Source organism: Saccoglossus kowalevskii, chromosome 14 (genome assembly GCF_978046115.1).
Source record: "Saccoglossus kowalevskii chromosome 14, keSacKowa6.1, whole genome shotgun sequence".
Taxonomy (NCBI): Eukaryota; Metazoa; Hemichordata; class Enteropneusta; family Harrimaniidae; genus Saccoglossus; species Saccoglossus kowalevskii.
Genome location: NC_140654.1, coordinates 34,534,418 through 34,554,880, shown reverse-complemented (window position 1 = coordinate 34,554,880; position 20,463 = coordinate 34,534,418). Strand labels below are relative to the sequence as shown.

The 20,463-nt window shown below is 34.5% G+C and overlaps 1 protein-coding gene across 1 annotated transcript in view; it reads right to left on the bottom strand.

Annotated features, from left to right (window-relative positions):
* The window catches only part of LOC102805268 (RAD52 motif-containing protein 1-like), a 66,592-nt gene that overhangs the window by 38,706 nt on the left and 7,423 nt on the right, over positions 1-20,463 (bottom strand). The window contains exons 2-4 of the mRNA XM_085508174.1: positions 18,645-18,854; positions 17,678-17,800; positions 13,380-13,521 (exon numbers count right to left, since the gene is read on the bottom strand). Of these exons, the coding sequence (XP_085364300.1) occupies positions 13,380-13,521; positions 17,678-17,800; positions 18,645-18,854 (475 nt within the window). The remainder of the gene's footprint in view (positions 1-13,379; positions 13,522-17,677; positions 17,801-18,644; positions 18,855-20,463) is intronic.

The window sequence follows — 20,463 nt, the reverse complement described above, 5'->3', positions numbered from 1 at the left end:
CGTTATTATATATCGATGCTCAGAAAGCTTGAAAAACGTTACAGTTAAAAGTTTGATCAGTTCATTATTTCAGATAAAGTTTAAAAAGCAGACGTAGAGTGATATATAATATTGTTCATTAATGTTTTCCATATTCCATATCTTACAGGTAGTCGTTAGGTTATTGCATCAGCGAACAGAAGACGGTCTCCTACTTAGTCGGCGATGGCGTTGTTTTCGCAGAACTTCATCTTGAATGTTTCAATGGAATTATGCAGTAGGTGAAACTTGAATTCAGGCGTTATTCTTGTCCTTACTCTTGTTTTGAAGCACTCTAGTACATCGGTTGGCTCTATTTCTTTTAACTTGTTATACTGTGTCATGTGGGTGGCAGTACCAGTGATTAGGAATACGATCTATTTCAAGCAATACTGATATTACATTATTGAGTGCTTTAAACAAAGGTAACAGCCAAGGGCACTATCAACAAATCATCTTTATCATTGCAGTATGGACATTTATCTGAATTACGAATGTAGGATTTTCGTAGAAAGCCACCTGTTGGATAGGCTCTGTATAATAATCGCCACTGTAGGTCTCCGTCTTTTTTAAGGATTGGTGTTACATACGTATCTATCAAATTTGGTTTTATATCTGGTGGAAGGGACATAATATCTGTCCAAACTATACCATGAAGTGGATTTTCATTAGTTGTTATATTTTCTAGGGATACTAGAAATTTATAGAGCGAACCCTTTTCAAGTTTATATAGAGGATAATTTAAAAGCACTCCCTGGTCATCAGCTCTATATATAATCTCACAATGATATGTATTGAGCAATTTCGGGTCGTCCGGCTTAGGTCCGCCATTAAGAGTATGTTTTCATTCTAACGAAATTGCTCTTTTTACCACATCAAGAGTCATATCTAAAATTCACTTTGAATATATGGGCACAAGGCAGTGAATGTATTCGGGCTCTAACCAGCCACTGTCATCAATCAAGTCTCCAATCTTAGTAATTCCGGCTTCTTTGAAGTGCACCAGTTTTAACGGTGTTCTTTGTAGGTGATGCAAAATTAACAGGTTTTAAAAGAGGGATTCTTGGCAGATCTTTTTAAAAATGTCTGGCCTGCATTTTCAAACTATTGATACTGAATGCCATATGCGCAACAAGTCGCGATAAAACATTGGGGTATTAGTGGTAGTTTCTGGAGGGATGATTACAAATACAAATGTATTTGTTTGTCATAATTAAGTTGTTGTATCTGTTGCAGGTAATAATTAGTGAGAGTGTAGCAGGGGTGGTTAAGACCAGAGTACAAATATCGTTGAATGTAATTTAGGCAGTAACAAGATATGCGAGTATGGAGGTCAATCTATCCTTGGCCACCCGCTCTGACTGGGAGATAAACAATTTCTTTACGAATCCAGTGTCGACCATTCTAAAAAAGTTTACAATCAGCTCTTGAAGCTCATCAATGATCTTGTTGGGCGGACATAAGGAAACAAATTCACAAATTTATGAATCAATCACCACTCAAGTTTGGCTCTGGTATTGTTGACCACTTCTATCCAGTTTTTATCAAAGAACGCAGAATTATTTCCAATATACACGCCGAGAACCTTTAAACCTTCATTATTCCAGCTAATGTTGAGTGGTGTATCAGTGCGTGATTTCCAGCTACCAACCCATAGACCCTGGGATTTGGTATAGTTAATGCAAGCATTGCTTGCATTTTCATATACGCTTAACCAGTGACTCAGTTTATAAAAATCACTGTTGTTTGTTATAAAAAAGCTAATGTCATCAGCGTATGCTGAAAGATGGATTCGCTTGTCACCGGAATTTTGTATCTTAATACCTTGAATTTGACTTGTTCTTATTTTATGTAGGAGTGGTTCTATGACAATGATGTACAGCTGACCAGACAAAGAGCATCTTTGACGAATACCTCGAAGAAAACTAACAGGACTTGTGAGGGAGTCATTCATCCGTACCAGACTTTGTGTGGCAGAGTAAATTAAACGAATGTATTTAATAAAATTACCACCAAAGCCGAATGACTGCAGTGATTTGAATAAATATTCATGGTGAACCCGATCAAAGGCCTTTTGTTGGTCCAAGGCGACGACTGCAAGTGGTGTGTTGGTGAGATTTGAGTATGAAATTACATCACGCACAAGATTAATATTGTCAAAAATTTGTCTACCGGGTACGCAGTAAGATTGGTCTATATGTATTATTTCGGGAAGTGCATGTTTTAGTCTGAATAAAAATAGTTTTAGTCAGGATTTTGTAATCCGAACACAAGAGACTGACTGGCCGCCAATTTTTTAGAAGATTATTGTTACCCTTCTTAGGAAGTAGTGTTATAATCGCCCTGCAGCACGAAACGAAAGTAGTCCATCGTCGATTGAGGCTGAAAATACCTCAAAAAGATCCTGACCCAAAATAGTCCAAAAGTGTTTATAGAAGTCGCACGGAAGCGTGTAAAATTTTTAACAATGCTCCTCATAACAACAGGTGACTCTGTGATTGACCCATCTGGTCTTTCAAGTTGTGTCATGACTTTTTTGCTGCCTTTACGTTTTTCAACATTGAAAAAAAAGATGTAGGCGCATCGTTCTCATTAAGCACTTTATGTCTGGCCCTAATTGCAGCATCCTTAGATTCAGTTTTAATAAATTTATTTAATAGTGCCTGTTTTGCAGTGAGTTTTTCCTGAAGAGATGGATTATTGTAATCATCATTTTCCAATTCAGTTATTTCCCGACAAAGTTCATTTTTGATATTTCTATAGTTGTTGCACAGCTTGGCGGTATATTGTTTTGTTAGTTCTTTTGAATTAGTTTTTCCCATGTCCCACCATGTTTGAATATGAGTGAAACATGGTTTCTGCTTCCACCATTGGAGCCAGTACTCGGATAAAATTTCACAATAATCATCATCGCGTAACAGACTTGTGTTAAATATCCAGACGGGATTTTGATTACATATTTTTGTGAATGACAAGTTTATAATAACGGGAGCACAGTCTGAGAAGTCAAAGTGTTGTTTTATGGAGGCATGCTTTATCCTCATGATCATAGACTTGGAAATATAAAAAGGAATTGAGTCGTGATTTTGACTGATTGTGTGACCATGAAAACTGCTTAGCTGTTGGATTAAAGTGACGCCATGAGTCAGTGAGTTTAAACCGTTTAGTGATATTGAGAAGCAGATGATGGTTGGTGAGGTTCGTCATTGTTAAACCTGTCCATATTGGGCCATTTAGCGTACAGTTGAAATTTCCCCCCATGATAATAGGGTCAAACTCAAGCCCGTTTAACAAATGTTTTAGTGAGGCAAAGAAAGCAACACGCTCCACAGCCACGGTGGGAGCATACACGTTGATCAAGTGAAACCGAGAACCATCAATTTCTATGTGCAAGTGAAGCAGACGACCAGGGACGGCGTTGGTAATGTTGAGAACATTTATATTTTTATTTGGATGAAACAAAATTGTAACACTAGAAGCATGTGTGCTTTCATGAGAAAAGAATGCAGGCGCGCGCCATACTACTTTCCAAGTGTACTCATCAGAAGCAATTGTGTGCGTTTCCTGTAGAAAATAAAAATCACTTTTATAACTGGATTTTAGAATATGAAACATTTGGTATCTCCTAAGTGAATCCCGGCAGCCTCGGATATTCCATGTAACACAGGTAACATTAGCCATGAGCAGACAAAGACAGAATAAGACAAACCAATTCATAATGATATGCAAGATCAGAACAATATTCAAAACATTGTATTAGTGCTTTGGTTTTCCACCACCTTGCTTGCAAGGTAGACCACGGCGTACGTTCAGTATGTCATTGTCCGATTTTTCATGTGCGCTTATAGCAATCTCTTTGTTTTTAATTGTTAGCTCCCGTGAAACGGAGCTTATGTGGTACTGGTGTCTGTGACTCTGTGACTAAAATTTGTTCCACTGATAACTCTGATCTACAATTTCAATTCAAATGAAATTTGGCACACAGCTAATATGTAGATGCGCTGATTAGATTTTGGTGCAATTCCATGCATATTAATTAGTCAATTATTGCATTAATTAATTTATAACTTAGAGTCTTTAAAGTTTCTTAACAAATATTTGACTAGGGTGAGTAGCTTAATTTGCATATTGCAATAACGTAATCTGTCACACAAAAAAATGGTAATATTTCATTGGAAGGTCTGCAAATTTGCGAATTTTAGTATAAAGTGTATAATGATTTATTATATCATGATGGATGTTATTTGAGCAGATACAGCGACTAAAAACATCAAATGTATGCGAGTATGGGGAGTACATATGCGCAGTTACAAGAGTGACACAGCCATTTTTTCAGTTTGACGAAAAAGCAATACCCTTTCTGATTTTCATGAACGCAAGTTCAATTTCACTTTGTGCGTCACATTCATCAATAGACAAAATCGAAGACAGATGTCGTACAACTTTCTGCCAATCTTGATTCGTAAATGTGCTGGTTACATGTACAGTGTTCTCCTCAGGCCTGCGTCTCTTAGACAATAGCCGCGTAACTTTTGTTTCGCCCGCGATTCTGCAGTGTTCTCATCAGGTCTTTTAAGGGTATCGGGTCTGATACTGTTCTTTCTTTCCACGATACTGTTTTCCCTCAAGCTGGGCCATTTCCAGGCCATTGTTTTGCAATGATGAATCAGAACAGAACAATTCGTGTGAACTGATCGATCCTAACTTATTATCTGGATACTCGTATTCACCTGCGGATACTTTGGCCTAATTTCAAGCATGAATATAGAAGAAAATCAATGATTTTTTTTCAGTATCGTTCCAGATTTTGCAAGAAATTTATATAATAATCACAGTGATCACTACTATTGGGTTCAAAAATTATTTATGATCATTCAACCCAGTACTGACCTTCACCGCTATTGCGACGCCACGAGCAAAGAAAAGGAAAGCTGAATCCCCGCGTCTACACTTAATCCATATATATAAGGCAGACACCCGACAGCAACAGCAAAGAAGTTTGTCAGTTTTATTCAAGATATAAATTTTCTATTTTACTCATTGGAGTTACACAACATGACTGAAAGCTCTTCCAATGTGATCTAATTTGTAAACAATCTCTTTGCACACGACTCCCAGTGTCTTCTCCTCGAGCAGACAGTAATGTTTCACATTTTTTTTCGCATGGTTTCCATCTTCCTCAAATAAAACGAAGCAGTTGATTCCTATTTTACTTAGTGTTTATTCTTGTTTGATATTTTTAAACAAAAATGCACTCATTAAACAAATAGTAAATATGCGAGTTTTTTGTTTTTGCCGAACGAGGACAAGGAAGACAAAATGGCGGTAGTTTTGTGTAGGTAGTATTTTTTTTTGAGCGATAATTTGGTAGCAATTAAACAAATTTCAATCATTGGCGTATGTAAGGGCTGGATCACTTACTTTCAAGGGCTCAAAGTCCGAACGAACATTAAACTACGAATTTTTTATTTATCTGTTCTAGGTATGTTGTACAGACTTTTAGTTGTACTACTACTTCGCTAATGACACTAATTACCAAGAATTAAAAAAAAACAAGTGAAATTAAGTCACATTGGGAAAAAAAACCATAAGAAAATCAAAGCAAAAATTATTCAACTGCAGACGAGACAAACCCAGACCTCTAGAAATACCTCATTCATAGAGTGCCTCATTAGTACCCTTTGTTTACAAGTATAGTGTCCTTGCATGTTTTTCAAAATGCCCATATCAAAATCATGTGTTTCCATATACAGTATGTCATAGATTCTCAGACATCTTGATCAATTTTATTGATGGATTGACCTACATGCAATTACATTCACTTATTAGGCAAAGCCTATACCTTTATAATACGGGAGCTATTTACAGTTTAACTTTGATTTTTTTATAGTGAGACTTAAGTCTAGAGAGCATGCGCATAACACATGCTTTATCTTTGACTGGCATCTCACAATTTTTTTTAACATTAATGATAGATCTGATAAGTAAAGCAAGGTCGGAGCAAAAACCAAGTGCAAATTCAACAATTCTTTTGTTGTTATATGACTTTTTAATGAAAGCCAACACTGACGCTTGATCTAACAGTTTGTCTTTAGCTGAATCACTAGTACTCATTTAAGATATATCAGAAATGTCTGATGAGAGAGACTCTGCATCATCCCCATCATCAGGGGGGGGGGGGGCTACCATGTTCGTCAAACGTGCTGTCAAAGACATCAATAAATTGTGAGACTGGACCAGAGGTTGAGGCCACCACAGAAGCAAAGGAAGGAGAACCTGAAGTTGTAAAAGAAACCTCGTCAGCAGACTGAGTGACGGACAAGGGCCGGGTTAGTACAGACTTCTCAATGGTATTTATGCCATTCCATGCTGATTGACAAATCATCAGTTACTACGTGGGTCATATCCCATAATATTTTTTAGTTGATTTTGAGAATCAGGAAAGTCATTCGCATTATTGTTTGCATGTACAACTGACTTGTGTTTTTTATTCACAATGCTCACGTTATTAGTTTCATTATTTTCAACATCATTATTAATATTTTTAATTGTTGATTTATTTTGAGTGTCATTAGCAAATGTGTCCACGTCAATCGGATTTTTCCAGGGTTCATCCATAATATTTTTAACAGCTTTGATGACCTCAGTGTCGGGGTCTATATTGTTTTCAGTAATATCGTTTTCAATGGAATTATTTGCATTAGGTTTATCATTTGTTTTTTGAGTATGTTTGTTTATGGTTCGATTCTGTCGATCGTTTACATTATCGTTATTTGTTTTATGTATGGTTGTGTTGGTTTCACTAGTTAAACTGATAGTGTTTTTCACAGTAGTATTTACATTATTATTTTGTTGACGGCTTTCGTCAACTGTATTTGTAGTATTATTCGCAGACACGTCGTTTGAACGACAATTCTTCTGGATGTGTCCTTTTTTAAGACATTTGTTGCAGATAATATCGTCCGATGTCACATAAATTCTGTATAATCGATTTTTATGTTTTAAAATAATGATATCGTAAATTTTGTCCCATATGAAAATTTGTGTTTACAACTTGTTTTCAATCCGTGTCAAAAACGTGCTCAGAATGGTAATTTTGTGCACGTTTTCGACAAGGCTTATCAGCCACCTCAAGTGCCAAATCCATGAAATAAACAAGCAATGTCAATAGAGTAGCCTAGGTGTTAAAAATGGATTAAGTTCTGGCAAACCAACTTCTGCATAGGTACATGTATGTCTCTAAACGCTTGCTTTTTGGTTGATTTAGTCATCTTTTTTGAACTCAGAAGCCCGCAAAACCTAATATTACATGTGAGAACGAAACAAATCCGTCAAGATATCACGTTTTCCCGTAAAAGGGATGCTGGCTGTACCCTCTCTGGACTCCCTCCCCGCGTATACTAGTACTGGTACTACCATGGATTAGTACCTTCCATGGTACTACCAACTCTAACCATGTCCCCCATTTGGTGACGCATGTCAAGCTATAAATGGGCATCAATACTCATTTCGCCCAATATTTCGCTTTTATAAAATTTTATAACATATCACTTAATTTCCGACCGGAAAAACGACCATGTTTTTATCCCTTTTTTTTCTCACTCACTCATTAAAAATACTGGCCACTTGTTCAAACACTGAACACTGGCACATGAGTTGTTGAAATGGCTGTTTTAGTGCTAAAGTTTGAGGATTCAACGAGTATTAACCATTATTTAATTTTGAACGACACTTCCAAACCATCGAACGTAACTTAAACTATGACCTCTTGTTATGTGAACGTTCCACAACAAGCTGATAGAGCGAGACTGTGTCCCATTTGAATCCAGGGCTGCTACCTCGTTTCAACAGTATGATTATTGAGACAATAACGTGATACAGGCAAAGCTAACTCCTTAGGGGAGAGAGTGGAGACACCAGGAACATATTGATGCTACGGCCATGTACTTAAAATGCGAGCGTGCAGACAGGTGATATTTCTGGGTTCGCGCGCTCGCAAAAATTAAGCGGAAATTATTCAACATGCGATTGCAAAAGCAAGTAAAAATAATGATCAAAAAGCAGAAGCGAGCAGGAGATGAAATTAGTGCTGTACATTCAGGTCCTTTGTAAAAATACAATCGGCCAAGATCTATATCATTCTGAAGCACGCCAGAGACAGACAAAATGCAGTTTTAAATATTGACACCATTCGTATTTTATTAAACGAGTCAAAAAAAAAATTTGTATGCTGCTTAAGCGATGATCAATTAAAACAGACTTTGCAAGTTTTAACGGCTATGTTCTGCTGAAGATATAAGACTTCACTTTCGGAGTTATTACCGAAGATAATGTACGACAGCAAAAAAACAACATTTGGTTATGTGAAATTGATTAGCATTCATGTAGGTTCAATCAGTACTGCTGTATCGTCTATTTCGTCAACCGAATGTTACTACCCGGACCTGCTCGTCGATTATTATTGCAAATGTCATTTCTTTCTCCCTGGTTAATGAATCCAGAATCAATTGGGTTACGTTATTTTAGAATGATTTTCATTTGGTTTCATGTGATAGTTAAGCTGATTTATCATATAGCATTAGAAACAGGAAGTCCTCGGCATGGGTCAGAGTACTAGTATACCCCAGACCACTCGTTTTGATGAATGGTCTGGGTGTGGCTTGTGGGTAAGAATAGAAAATGAATTTCGGTGAGGTTGTGATTATTTGGATTTGTGAGAATGGATTTTTACTATTGAAATGAAATTATCCCGTCTAGGGGTGAATTGTTAATAGGTGAAGTGATGTTAAAAACATAAGTAGTTCATCTTCTTGCGTACACCGCAACAACAAAGGTTTATTTTTTAACACAGATCTCCAGTCAAGAGGGTGGCGTTTGGACGTAACCCCAGAGTTAAACCATAGACAATATAGTAGGAAGGACAAGCAACTCCAGCGATTCTATTGTAGCAGGGTAGGCTGGAAAAAAGTTAAGCTGATTTAAACTAACCGTTAACATAAACTAAATGTTTATTTCGATTTCTCGTTAAATGTGTGTTTTTATTAATATTATTTGAGTTTCAGCCTCTCAGCCTCTCAGCTGAGATAGCTCCGCTGTTAGTAATGCACATTTCAATTAAAGAACAGAAGATATCATTAGAAAATGGACAATATGTATAGTATCAATGCAATAGGACTTGCTGTTTTCAACAAGAATTCAAAAATATCATTTTTCACCATAAATGATTGTGGTTTTTAACAAGAAGAAAATATCACTTTTTACCAAAAATGACAAAAATATTCACCAAAATTAGAAAATTAAAGATATCGTCATGAAATGAACAAATTTGAGAATGGTCCACATGTAGTACCTATATATGTAATATCAAAGCAATTGGACTTGCGGTTTTTAACAAGAAGTCGAAAATATCACTTTTTACCAAAAATGACAAAAATATTCACCAAAATTAGAGAATTAAAGATATCATTACAAAATGAACAAATCTGAGAGAGGTCCACATGTAGTACCTATATATGTAATATCAAAGCAATTGGACTTGCGGTTTTTAACAAGAAGTTGAAAATATCACTTTTTACCAAAAATGACAAAAATATTCACCAAAATTAGAGAATTTAAGATATCATTACAAAATGAACAAATCTGAGAGAGGTCTACATGTAGTACCTACATATGTAATATCAAAGCAATTGGACTTGCGGTTTTTAACAAGAAGTTGAAAATATCACTTTTTACAAAAAATGACAAAAATATTCACCAAAATTAGAGAATTTAAGATATCATTACAAAATGAACAAATCTGAGAGAGGTCTACATGTAGTACCTACATATGTAATATCAAAGCAATTGGACTTGCGGTTTTTAACAAGAAGTCGAAAATATCACTTTTTACCAAAAATGACAAAAATATTCACCAAAATTAGAGAATTAAAGATATCATTACAAAATGAACAAATCTAAGAGAGATCCACATGTAGTACCTATATATGTAATATCAAAGCAATTGGACTTGCAGTTTTTAACAGGAAGTTGAAAGTATCACTTTTTACCAAAAATGACAAAATATTTACCAAAATTAGAGAATTGAAGATATGATCATGAAATGAACAAATCTGAGAGAGGTCTACCCAAGGTACATGTACACCAAGTATCAAAGCATTCAGGCTTGTAGTTTTCAAGAAGAAGTTGAATAAGTAAAACATTGACACGGACGCCGGACGGCGACGAACAATCACTCATATGATAAGCTCCGCTCGACAAAGTCAACAGCGGAGCTAATAAAAACAGGGTATAACGTATGTAGACGTGCATTCAGGCTGCAAAACTGATGGCGACAGACGTGAAAACGGAATGAAAGTCTATTAAAAAAATGCATAGTCGGTGAAAATAACAAAATTTGAAGATTCATGCGTCTTGAAAACAATAATATTCGTGTATTTTGTCGAATACAGGTACAAATTTAACATGCATTCCGTTTGAAAGAGTGTGAATAGGTAGTCAAGATGACGACAGACATGAAAATGGACGGATTGAAAGTAAATTTCAAAAAAAGTGCAAGACAGAGAACAATGAAAAACGAGCACAGTCGGTGGAAAATAACATAATAAGAAGATTCATGCATCATGAAAACTAAAATATTCGAGTATTTTGATGAAAACAGGGTACAACCTTAGACATGAATTCCGGTTGAAAGAATGTGAGCTATAGTCAAGATGGTGAAAGATGGGAAAACATACGGATTCAAAGTCTGTTTGAAAAAAAAATGTGTGACAGAGAACAATTAAAAAGAGCATAGTCGGTAAACAATAACATAATAAGAAGATTCATGCATCATGAAAACAAAAATATTCAAATATTTTGTCGAAAACGAGGTACAAACTGAATATAGCATGTACGGAAACGATACTGCCGTCTGAAACTAACTTTTAATTTTATTCAATTAAACAGGAACATATAAATTAAAAGTAATATTTACTAGTGAACCACGTTCACGAGAACATCTGATAACTATTGTGTGTTCGAAAGATGCGTATTGCGGAAAGAAAACGATTCGTTTTGGGAAAGATACTTGTAGTTTGATACAAAAGTAGTGACATCGCATCGAAGTAAATATGACGTCATTGTTTACTTGCTCATTATAATATTCAAGCCCAGCTTGCGTTGGGCATACAGCGTTTGACTTCGGTGTTACTATACTACTATACTGTCTATGGTTAAACAGGGCCCAAATTGATAGGGGGTAAAACACGGAAATGGAAGAGCTGTCCAGGCATTGACCAATCACACAAGAGCTCACAAACACCAATGAAATATTTGTTGTTGTACTTAACAAAGGGATTTGGCACTAAAAACAATGGAACGTTTATTGGCTTAACGTTGGATTTAGATCGTGTTATAATCCAAATCCCCTAGAAAGAGTTGTAAGCACAAATTTTCATATGTCTGATCCATAATGACATAGACTTGCCTACGGAATGACTTTACATGTTTAAACTCTGGATTTTTGCAACCAAGTGAAATATACCGTAATGAGCTAACAACGTGACCATATTTGACAGACCATTAGTGCAAACACTGTCCACGTCATCGAGTGAACTGAGAAAAATCAATACACTGCCATTAACTCGAGAAGCGGCTAAAACCTTTGCCGGACCAACAATATTTGCAACAGCAGTTGCATACGATTCAATACTAATGCCAGGCACTGACTCGCACCTGACGCCGTGGTTGCGTGTTAACCCAGTAAAAGGATTGCCACGTTGAGAATGCATCGTGGTGGCGGCCATCTTGCTAACTCGGCAAGTCCGCCAGAACAAAAACTGAAAATGGAATGAAACCAGGCGGATTTACGTCTAAAACAACAATAAAAGAAAGCTTAGAAAGAACTCCCATGTGCTGAGAGTATTGGAGACACATTAAATATAATTCTAATAAAATAAAATTACTTGTCAGAGATAGTGATAATGATGGAAAAGCCAAAATCTAATAATGCAAATCAGAAAATTAATATGAACAGATTTAAATGGAAAACTAATGAGGTCTGCGCAATGTAACAGACCATCTATGTACATTTGTACCAAGTTTTATTGAAATGTGATTGGAACCAAAAAAAATTATAATTATGCTAATTAGGGAATTAATAACAGATTTTAACCCCAAACTAATCAGGTTTGTACATTGTCCTAGAGCATCTTTGCACTGAGTTTCATTGAAATGGAATAATTAGTACTTTAGATATCAGTGTGATACCTTAAAAGTGGTTAATTATGTAAATTAGTAATTAATATGTACAGATTTTAACCCACAATTATCCAGGTCTATTGTCCTACAGCATCCATGTACAAAGTTTCATTGAAATGTGATTAGTACTTGAGAAATCAGTGTGAAAGCTGAAAATTAATTAATTATGCAAATTAGGTAATTAATATACCCAATTATTTACCCTAAAACTAATCAGGTCTCTGGATAGTCCTAAAGGATCTATGTACCAAGTTTCATTGCAATGTGATAATTAGTAATTAGTAGTAATAATTAGGTCTGTGCAGTGTCCTATGACATCTATGTACCAAGTTTCATTGAAATGTGATGATTAGTACTTGAGATACCAGTGGAAAAAACGAAAATTGACTAATCTTTATGCAAATTAGGTAATTAGTGATTAGCTAATTTTTACCAAAAACTAATCAAAACCAAGCATTAGTTCAGAGCATCCATGTACAAAGTTTCATCAAAATCCAATAAGTGGTTCTTTAGATATCAATTGAACAATCATGGAACAGCTAAAAATTAGCTTATTATCATGCAAATTAGGTAATTAATATGCATGAAATTTTACCAAAACCTAATCAAATCTGCGCATTAGCCCAGAGCATCTATGCACCAAGTTTCATCAAAAACTGATGCATGGTTCTTGAGATATCAGTGGAACAGTCGGACACACATACACACACACATACACACATACACACACACACGCATACGGACACACTAACCGCAAAGACTCCCATTTTGTGCTTCGCACATGGGAGTCAAAAAACTATTTACAAAGGACAAGGAACCAAATAAACGCAAAACTTAGCTTTGTTGCAGATGAAAAATCACAGAATTTGTGGAGCTTGTTTGCAGCATGTCCTAACTGGAGGAAAAATACATACATACTGTACATACATACATACAGATGAAGCCAAAGACTCCTATTCAAGCAACACCTGAATCAGAACTAAAAAAAATTGTCAGCTTCAAGCCATGTCCATTTGTGTAGTATAATAGCTTTCAGTTCTGTTTTATTGAATCAGGACTACAACATTGACATTTTAAATTTCATTTATGTATGCTTAATTATGAAAAACAATAATATAACCAACCTTTTATGTGATATTGTGTTTCACCAATTCCTATACCTTCACATTCAATATTGTATTTGATTATTTTCAGTTTACATATGCATATATATCTCATATTTGTGGTGTTATCTATGGATGTTATGTCATCACAATCCTGCATCATCTAGGACATAGAAACATATGATGTCAATGTCAGTACCCTCATGAGATGTTGTCATAAGATTCAGAATACAAGTCAAATCTTATGAGATATTGACAATATCAAACTCATAATACAGGTTATATCTTATGAGATGTTGACGATATCAAACTCATAATACAGGTTATATCTTATGAGATATTGACAATATCAAACTCATAATACAGGTTATATCTTATGAGATGTTGACGATATCAAACTCATAATACAGGTTATATCTTATGAGATGTTGACAATATCAAACTCATAATACAGGTTATATCTTATGAGATGTTGACGATATTAAACTCATAATACAGGTTATATCTTATGAGATGTTGACGATATTAAACTCATAATACAGGTTATATCTTATGAGATGTTGACAATATCAAACTCATAATACAGGTTATATCTTATGAGATGTTGACGATATTAAACTCATAATACAGGTTATATCTTATGAGATGTTGACAATATCAAACTCATAATACAGGTTATATCTTATGAGATGTTGACAATATCAAACTCATAATACAGGTTATATCTTATGAGATGTTGACGATATCAAACTCATAATACAGGTTATATCTTATGAGATGTTGACGATATCAAACTCATAATACAGGTTATATCTTATGAGATGTTGACAATATCAAACTCATAATACAGGTTATATCTTATGAGATGTTGACAATATCAAACTCATAATACAGGTTTTATCTTATGAGATGTTGACGATATTAAACTCATAATACAGGTTATATCTTATGAGATGTTCACAATATCAAACTCATAATACAGGTTATATCTTATGAGATGTTGACGATATCAAACTCATAATACAGGTTATATCTTATGAGATGTTGACGATATCAAACTCATAATACAGGTTATATCTTATGAGATGTTGACGATATCAAACTCATAATACAGGTTATATCTTATGAGATGTTGACAATATTAAACTCATAATACAGGTTATATCTTATGAGATGTTGACAATATCAAACTCATAATACAGGTTATATCTTATGAGATGTTGACGATATCAAACTCATAATACAGGTTATATCTTATGAGATGTTGACAATATCAAACTCATAATACAGGTTATATCTTATGAGATGTTGACGATATCAAACTCATAATACAGGTTATATCTTATGAGATATTGACAATATCAAACTCATAATACAGGATATATCTTATGAGATGTTGACAATATTAAACTCATAATACAGGTTATATCTTATGAGATGTTGACGATATCAAACTCATAATACAGGTTATATCTTATGAGATGTTGACGATATCAAACTCATAATACAGGTTATATCTTATGAGATGTTGACAATATCAAACTCATAATACAGGTTATATCTTATGAGATGTTGACAACATTAAACTCATAATACAGGTTATATCTTATGAGATGTTGACGATATCAAACTCATAATACAGGTTATATCTTATGAGATGTTGACAATATCAAACTCATAATACAGGTTATATCTTATGAGATGTTGACAACATTAAACTCATAATACAGGTTATATCTTATGAGATGTTGACGATATCAAACTCATAATACAGGTTATATCTTATGAGATGTTGACAATATCAAACTCATAATACAGGTTATATCTTATGAGATGTTGACGATATCAAACTCATAATACAGGTTATATCTTATGAGATGTTGACGATATCAAACTCATAATACAGGTTATATCTTATGAGATGTTGACAATATCAAACTCATAATACAGGTTATATCTTATGAGATGTTGACGATATCAAACTCATAATACAGGTTATATCTTATGAGATATTGACAATATCAAACTCATAATACAGGTTATATCTTATGAGATGTTGACAATATTAAACTCATAATACAGGTTATATCTTATGAGATGTTGACGATATCAAACTCATAATACAGGTTATATCTTATGAGATGTTGACGATATCAAACTCATAATACAGGTTATATCTTATGAGATATTGACAATATCAAACTCATAATACAGGTTATATCTTATGAGATATTGACAATATCAAACTCATAATACAGGTTATATCTTATGAGATGTTGACAATATTAAACTCATAATACAGGTTATATCTTATGAGATGTTGACGATATCAAACTCATAATACAGGTTATATCTTATGAGATGTTGACGATATCAAACTCATAATACAGGTTATATCTTATGAGATGTTGACAATATCAAACTCATAATACAGGTTATATCTTATGAGATGTTGACGATATCAAACTCATAATACAGGTTATATCTTATGAGATATTGACAATATCAAACTCATAATACAGGTTATATCTTATGAGATGTTGACAATATTAAACTCATAATACAGGTTATATCTTATGAGATGTTGACGATATCAAACTCATAATACAGGTTATATCTTATGAGATGTTGACGATATCAAACTCATAATACAGGTTATATCTTATGAGATATTGACAATATCAAACTCATAATACAGGTTATATCTTATGAGATATTGACAATATCAAACTCATAATACAGGTTATATCTTATGAGATGTTGACAATATTAAACTCATAATACAGGTTATATCTTATGAGATGTTGACGATATCAAACTCATAATACAGGTTATATCTTATGAGATGTTGACGATATCAAACTCATAATACAGGTTATATCTTATGAGATGTTGACGATATCAAACTCATAATACAGGTTATATCTTATGAGATGTTGACGATATCAAACTCATAATACAGGTTATATCTTATGAGATGTTGACGATATCAAACTCATAATACAGGTTATATCTTATGAGATGTTGACAATATCAAACTCATAATACAGGTTATATCTTATGAGATGTTGACGATATCAAACTCATAATACAGGTTATATCTTATGAGATGTTGACGATATCAAACTCATAATACAGGTTATATCTTATGAGATGTTGACGATATCAAACTCATAATACAGGTTATATCTTATGAGATGTTGACGATATTAAACTCATAATACAGGTTATATCTTATGAGATATTGACAATATCAAACTCATAATACAGGTTATATCTTATGAGATGTTGACGATATTAAACTCATAATACAGGTTATATCTTATGAGATATTGACAATATCAAACTCATAATACAGGTTATATCTTATGAGATGTTGACGATATCAAACTCATAATACAGGTTATATCTTATGAGATGTTGACGATATCAAACTCATAATACAGGTTATATCTTATGAGATGTTGACGATATCAAACTCATAATACAGGTTATATCTTATGAGATGTTGACGATATTAAACTCATAATACAGGTTATATCTTATGAGATGTTGACGATATTAAACTCATAATACAGGTTATATCTTATGAGATGTTGACGATATCAAACTCATAATACAGGTTATATCTTATGAGATGTTGACGATATCAAATTCATAATACAGGTTATATCTTATGAGATGTTGACGATATTAAACTCATAATACAGGTTATATCTTATGAGATATTGACAATATCAAACTCATAATACAGGTTATATCTTATGAGATGTTGACGATATCAAACTCATAATACAGGTTATATCTTATGAGATGTTGACGATATCAAACTCATAATACAGGTTATATCTTATGAGATGTTGACGATATCAAACTCATAATACAGGTTATATCTTATGAGATGTTGACGATATTAAACTCATAATACAGGTTATATCTTATGAGATATTGACGATATCAAACTCATAATACAGGTTATATTTTATGAGATATTGACAATATCAAACTCATAATACAGGTTGAGATGTTGACGATATTAAACTTAGAATACATTGTATATAGATCATATCTCAAACAGACATCATACTCCATATTACAGGATGCATATTAGATACTACTAGTGTATTCAGTATGAATTCTGTTATGAGGAGTATGTCTATGCATGTTACTTATGTAGTCGGATTGATGTCTGTTTTATTATCACTGGAGTAAGAGGATATTCCCTTGAACTTCTCCTCACTTCAAAGTCATTTTGATATGATTCATGCCTGAAGCATACAAGTTATTGCACTACCACTAAAGGGCGATTGCATACTCACTGATGTAATTGAAGAGGACCATGAATTAAATCCAAGATAATAATTAGCTAACTCTTGGCATCTATTTAAACCAAGGTAATACTGATTGGGATCAACTGACCTCTTAGGATCACACTTTTTAATCTGAAATACAAAACATATAATAATCTGTAATATTTCAGGTTATAAATAAATCAGCACATTTTAGGGACAACTCATTTATGTTTCACACTGACTAAATTGGATTCATACAGCATATCTAGTCTCAACAAATCTATGTAGAGATGGCTGTCCTAAAAATAAACAACAGCTATTTTATGCAAATTCATGCAGACATCTATTGTTAAGACTTTGAAACTGTTGAGTGTTATCACAGACCCTTTATAGAGTGTTCTCTATAGAAGGACTGTGGTTTTATTCAGGCAGTTTGGGCTAATTTACGTTCAATATAAGAGTGACTCTCCCCAACAGCATTTTAAACAACCACATTTGAATTCACGTTGAGATTTTAATTAGCCACAAAATGTGGGTGATGATAAATTGCGATTATGAAAAATATCCAAAATTAATATGCGAAATTATCACAATTAAAACTTGCAAAAGGCATTATGATTTTATTGCTAACACAAAGGCTGCTTACAATTTGGGAAATTTACAACATGATAAAACACGAATTGCTTGAATGATACAAAACGTGCAGAATGCCCTTGATATACATGGATAAGAACTTAGCCATGTATGAAATTAGCTGGATAACCTCTGATTGGCTGAATATAAAAATTTTCAAATACAGATCAAAAACACTTTTAAAATCCAACTAAAACACCTACCACATTTGTAAGCAATTGTTTAGTACTTGTTATTTAAAATAATTTATCCCACCTACTTATTTATATAATTCTTATTGTTGTTTATCTTTCTATAATCAAATCTATGGTACACTATGTCATACAGTGTATTAGCAAAGAAAATAAACGATTATACTCACAAATAGTGCTTGATCCATGAGTGTCCTACCATTCATGATACGTCTGGCTTGCACTGCTGCATTGTGGGAGTAATACTTAACAAAGGCATAGTAACTTTTGATGGGAGTTTCATTGTCATCTTCTTCTTCATTTATTGCAATGAGTTTCCCAACATGTACTTGTACATTGTACAGCAGACCAAATCGTGAGAAAGTATCATTGAGTTTAGCCTGACAAAGTAAAGTGGTTACCAGAGTTATATACATGTTGTCATGTATGACAATGAAGACTGTTCCAGACAGACAGATGTAAAAGACAGGATGTTCCAGACAGACAGATGTGAAAAACAGGATGTTCCAGACAGACAGATGTAAAAGACAGGATGTTCCAGACAGACAGATGTAAAAGACAGGATGTTCCAGGCAGACAGATGTAAAAGACAAATTGTTCCAGACTGACAGATGTAAAAGACAGAATGTTCCAGACAGACAGATGTAAAAGACAGGATGTTCCAGGCAGACAGATGTAAAAGACAGGATGTTCCAGGCAGACAGATGTAAAAGACAGGATGTTCCAGACCGACAGATGTAAAAGACAGGATGTTCCAGGCAGACAGATGTTCCAGACAGGATGTTCCAGGCAGACAGATGTAAAAGACAGGATGTTCCAGGCAGACAGATGTAAAAGACAGGATGTTCCAGGCAGACAGATGTAAAAGACAGGATGTTCCAGACAGACAGATGTAAAAGACAGGATGTTCCAGGCAGACAGATGTAAAAGACAGGATGTTCCAGGCAGACAGATGTAAAAGACAAATTGTTCCAGACTGACAGATGTAAAAGACAGGATGTTCCAGACAGACAGATGTAAAAGACAGGATGTTCCAGGCAGATAGGTGTAAAAGACAGGATGTTCCAGGCAGACAGATGTAAAAGACAGGATGTTCCAGGCAGACAGATGTAAAAGACAGGATGTTCCAGGCAGACAGATGTAAAAGACAAATTGTTCCAGACTGACAGATGTAAAAGACAGGATGTTCCAGACAGACAGATGTAAAAGACAGGATGTTCCAGGCAGACAGATGTAAAAGACAGGATGTTCCAGGCAGACAGATGTAAAAGACAGGATGTTCCAGACAGACAGATGTAAAAGACAGGATGTTCCAGGCAGACAGATGTAAAAGACAGGATGTTCCAGGCAGACAGATGTAAAAGACAGGATGTTCCAGGCAGACAGATGTAAAAGACAGGATGTTCCAGGCAGACAGATGTAAAAGACAAATTGTTCCAGACAGACAGATGTAAAAGACAGGATGTTCCAGGCAGACAGATGTAAAAGACAGGATGTTCCAGGCAGACAGATGTAAAAGACAGGATTTTCCAGACAGACAGATGTAAAAGACAAGATGTTCCAGACAGACAGATGTAAAAGACAGGATGTTCCAGACAGACAGATGTAAAAGACAGGATGTTCCAGACAGACAGATGTAAAAGACAGGATGTTCCAGACAGACAGATGTAAAAGACAGGATGTTCCAGGCAGACAGATGTAAAAGACAGGATTTTCCAGACAGACAGATGTTCCAGACAGGATGTTCCAGACAGAGAGATGTAAAAGACAGGATGTTCCAGGCAGACAGATGTAAAAGACAGGATGTTCCAGACAGACAGATGTAAAAGACAGGATGTTCCAGACAGACAGATGTAAAAGACAGGATGTTCCAGACAGACAGATGTAAAAGACAGGATGTTCCAGACAGACAGATGTAAAAGACAGGATGTTCCAGGCAGACAGATGTAAAAGACAAGATGTTCCAGACAGACAGATGTAAAAGACAGG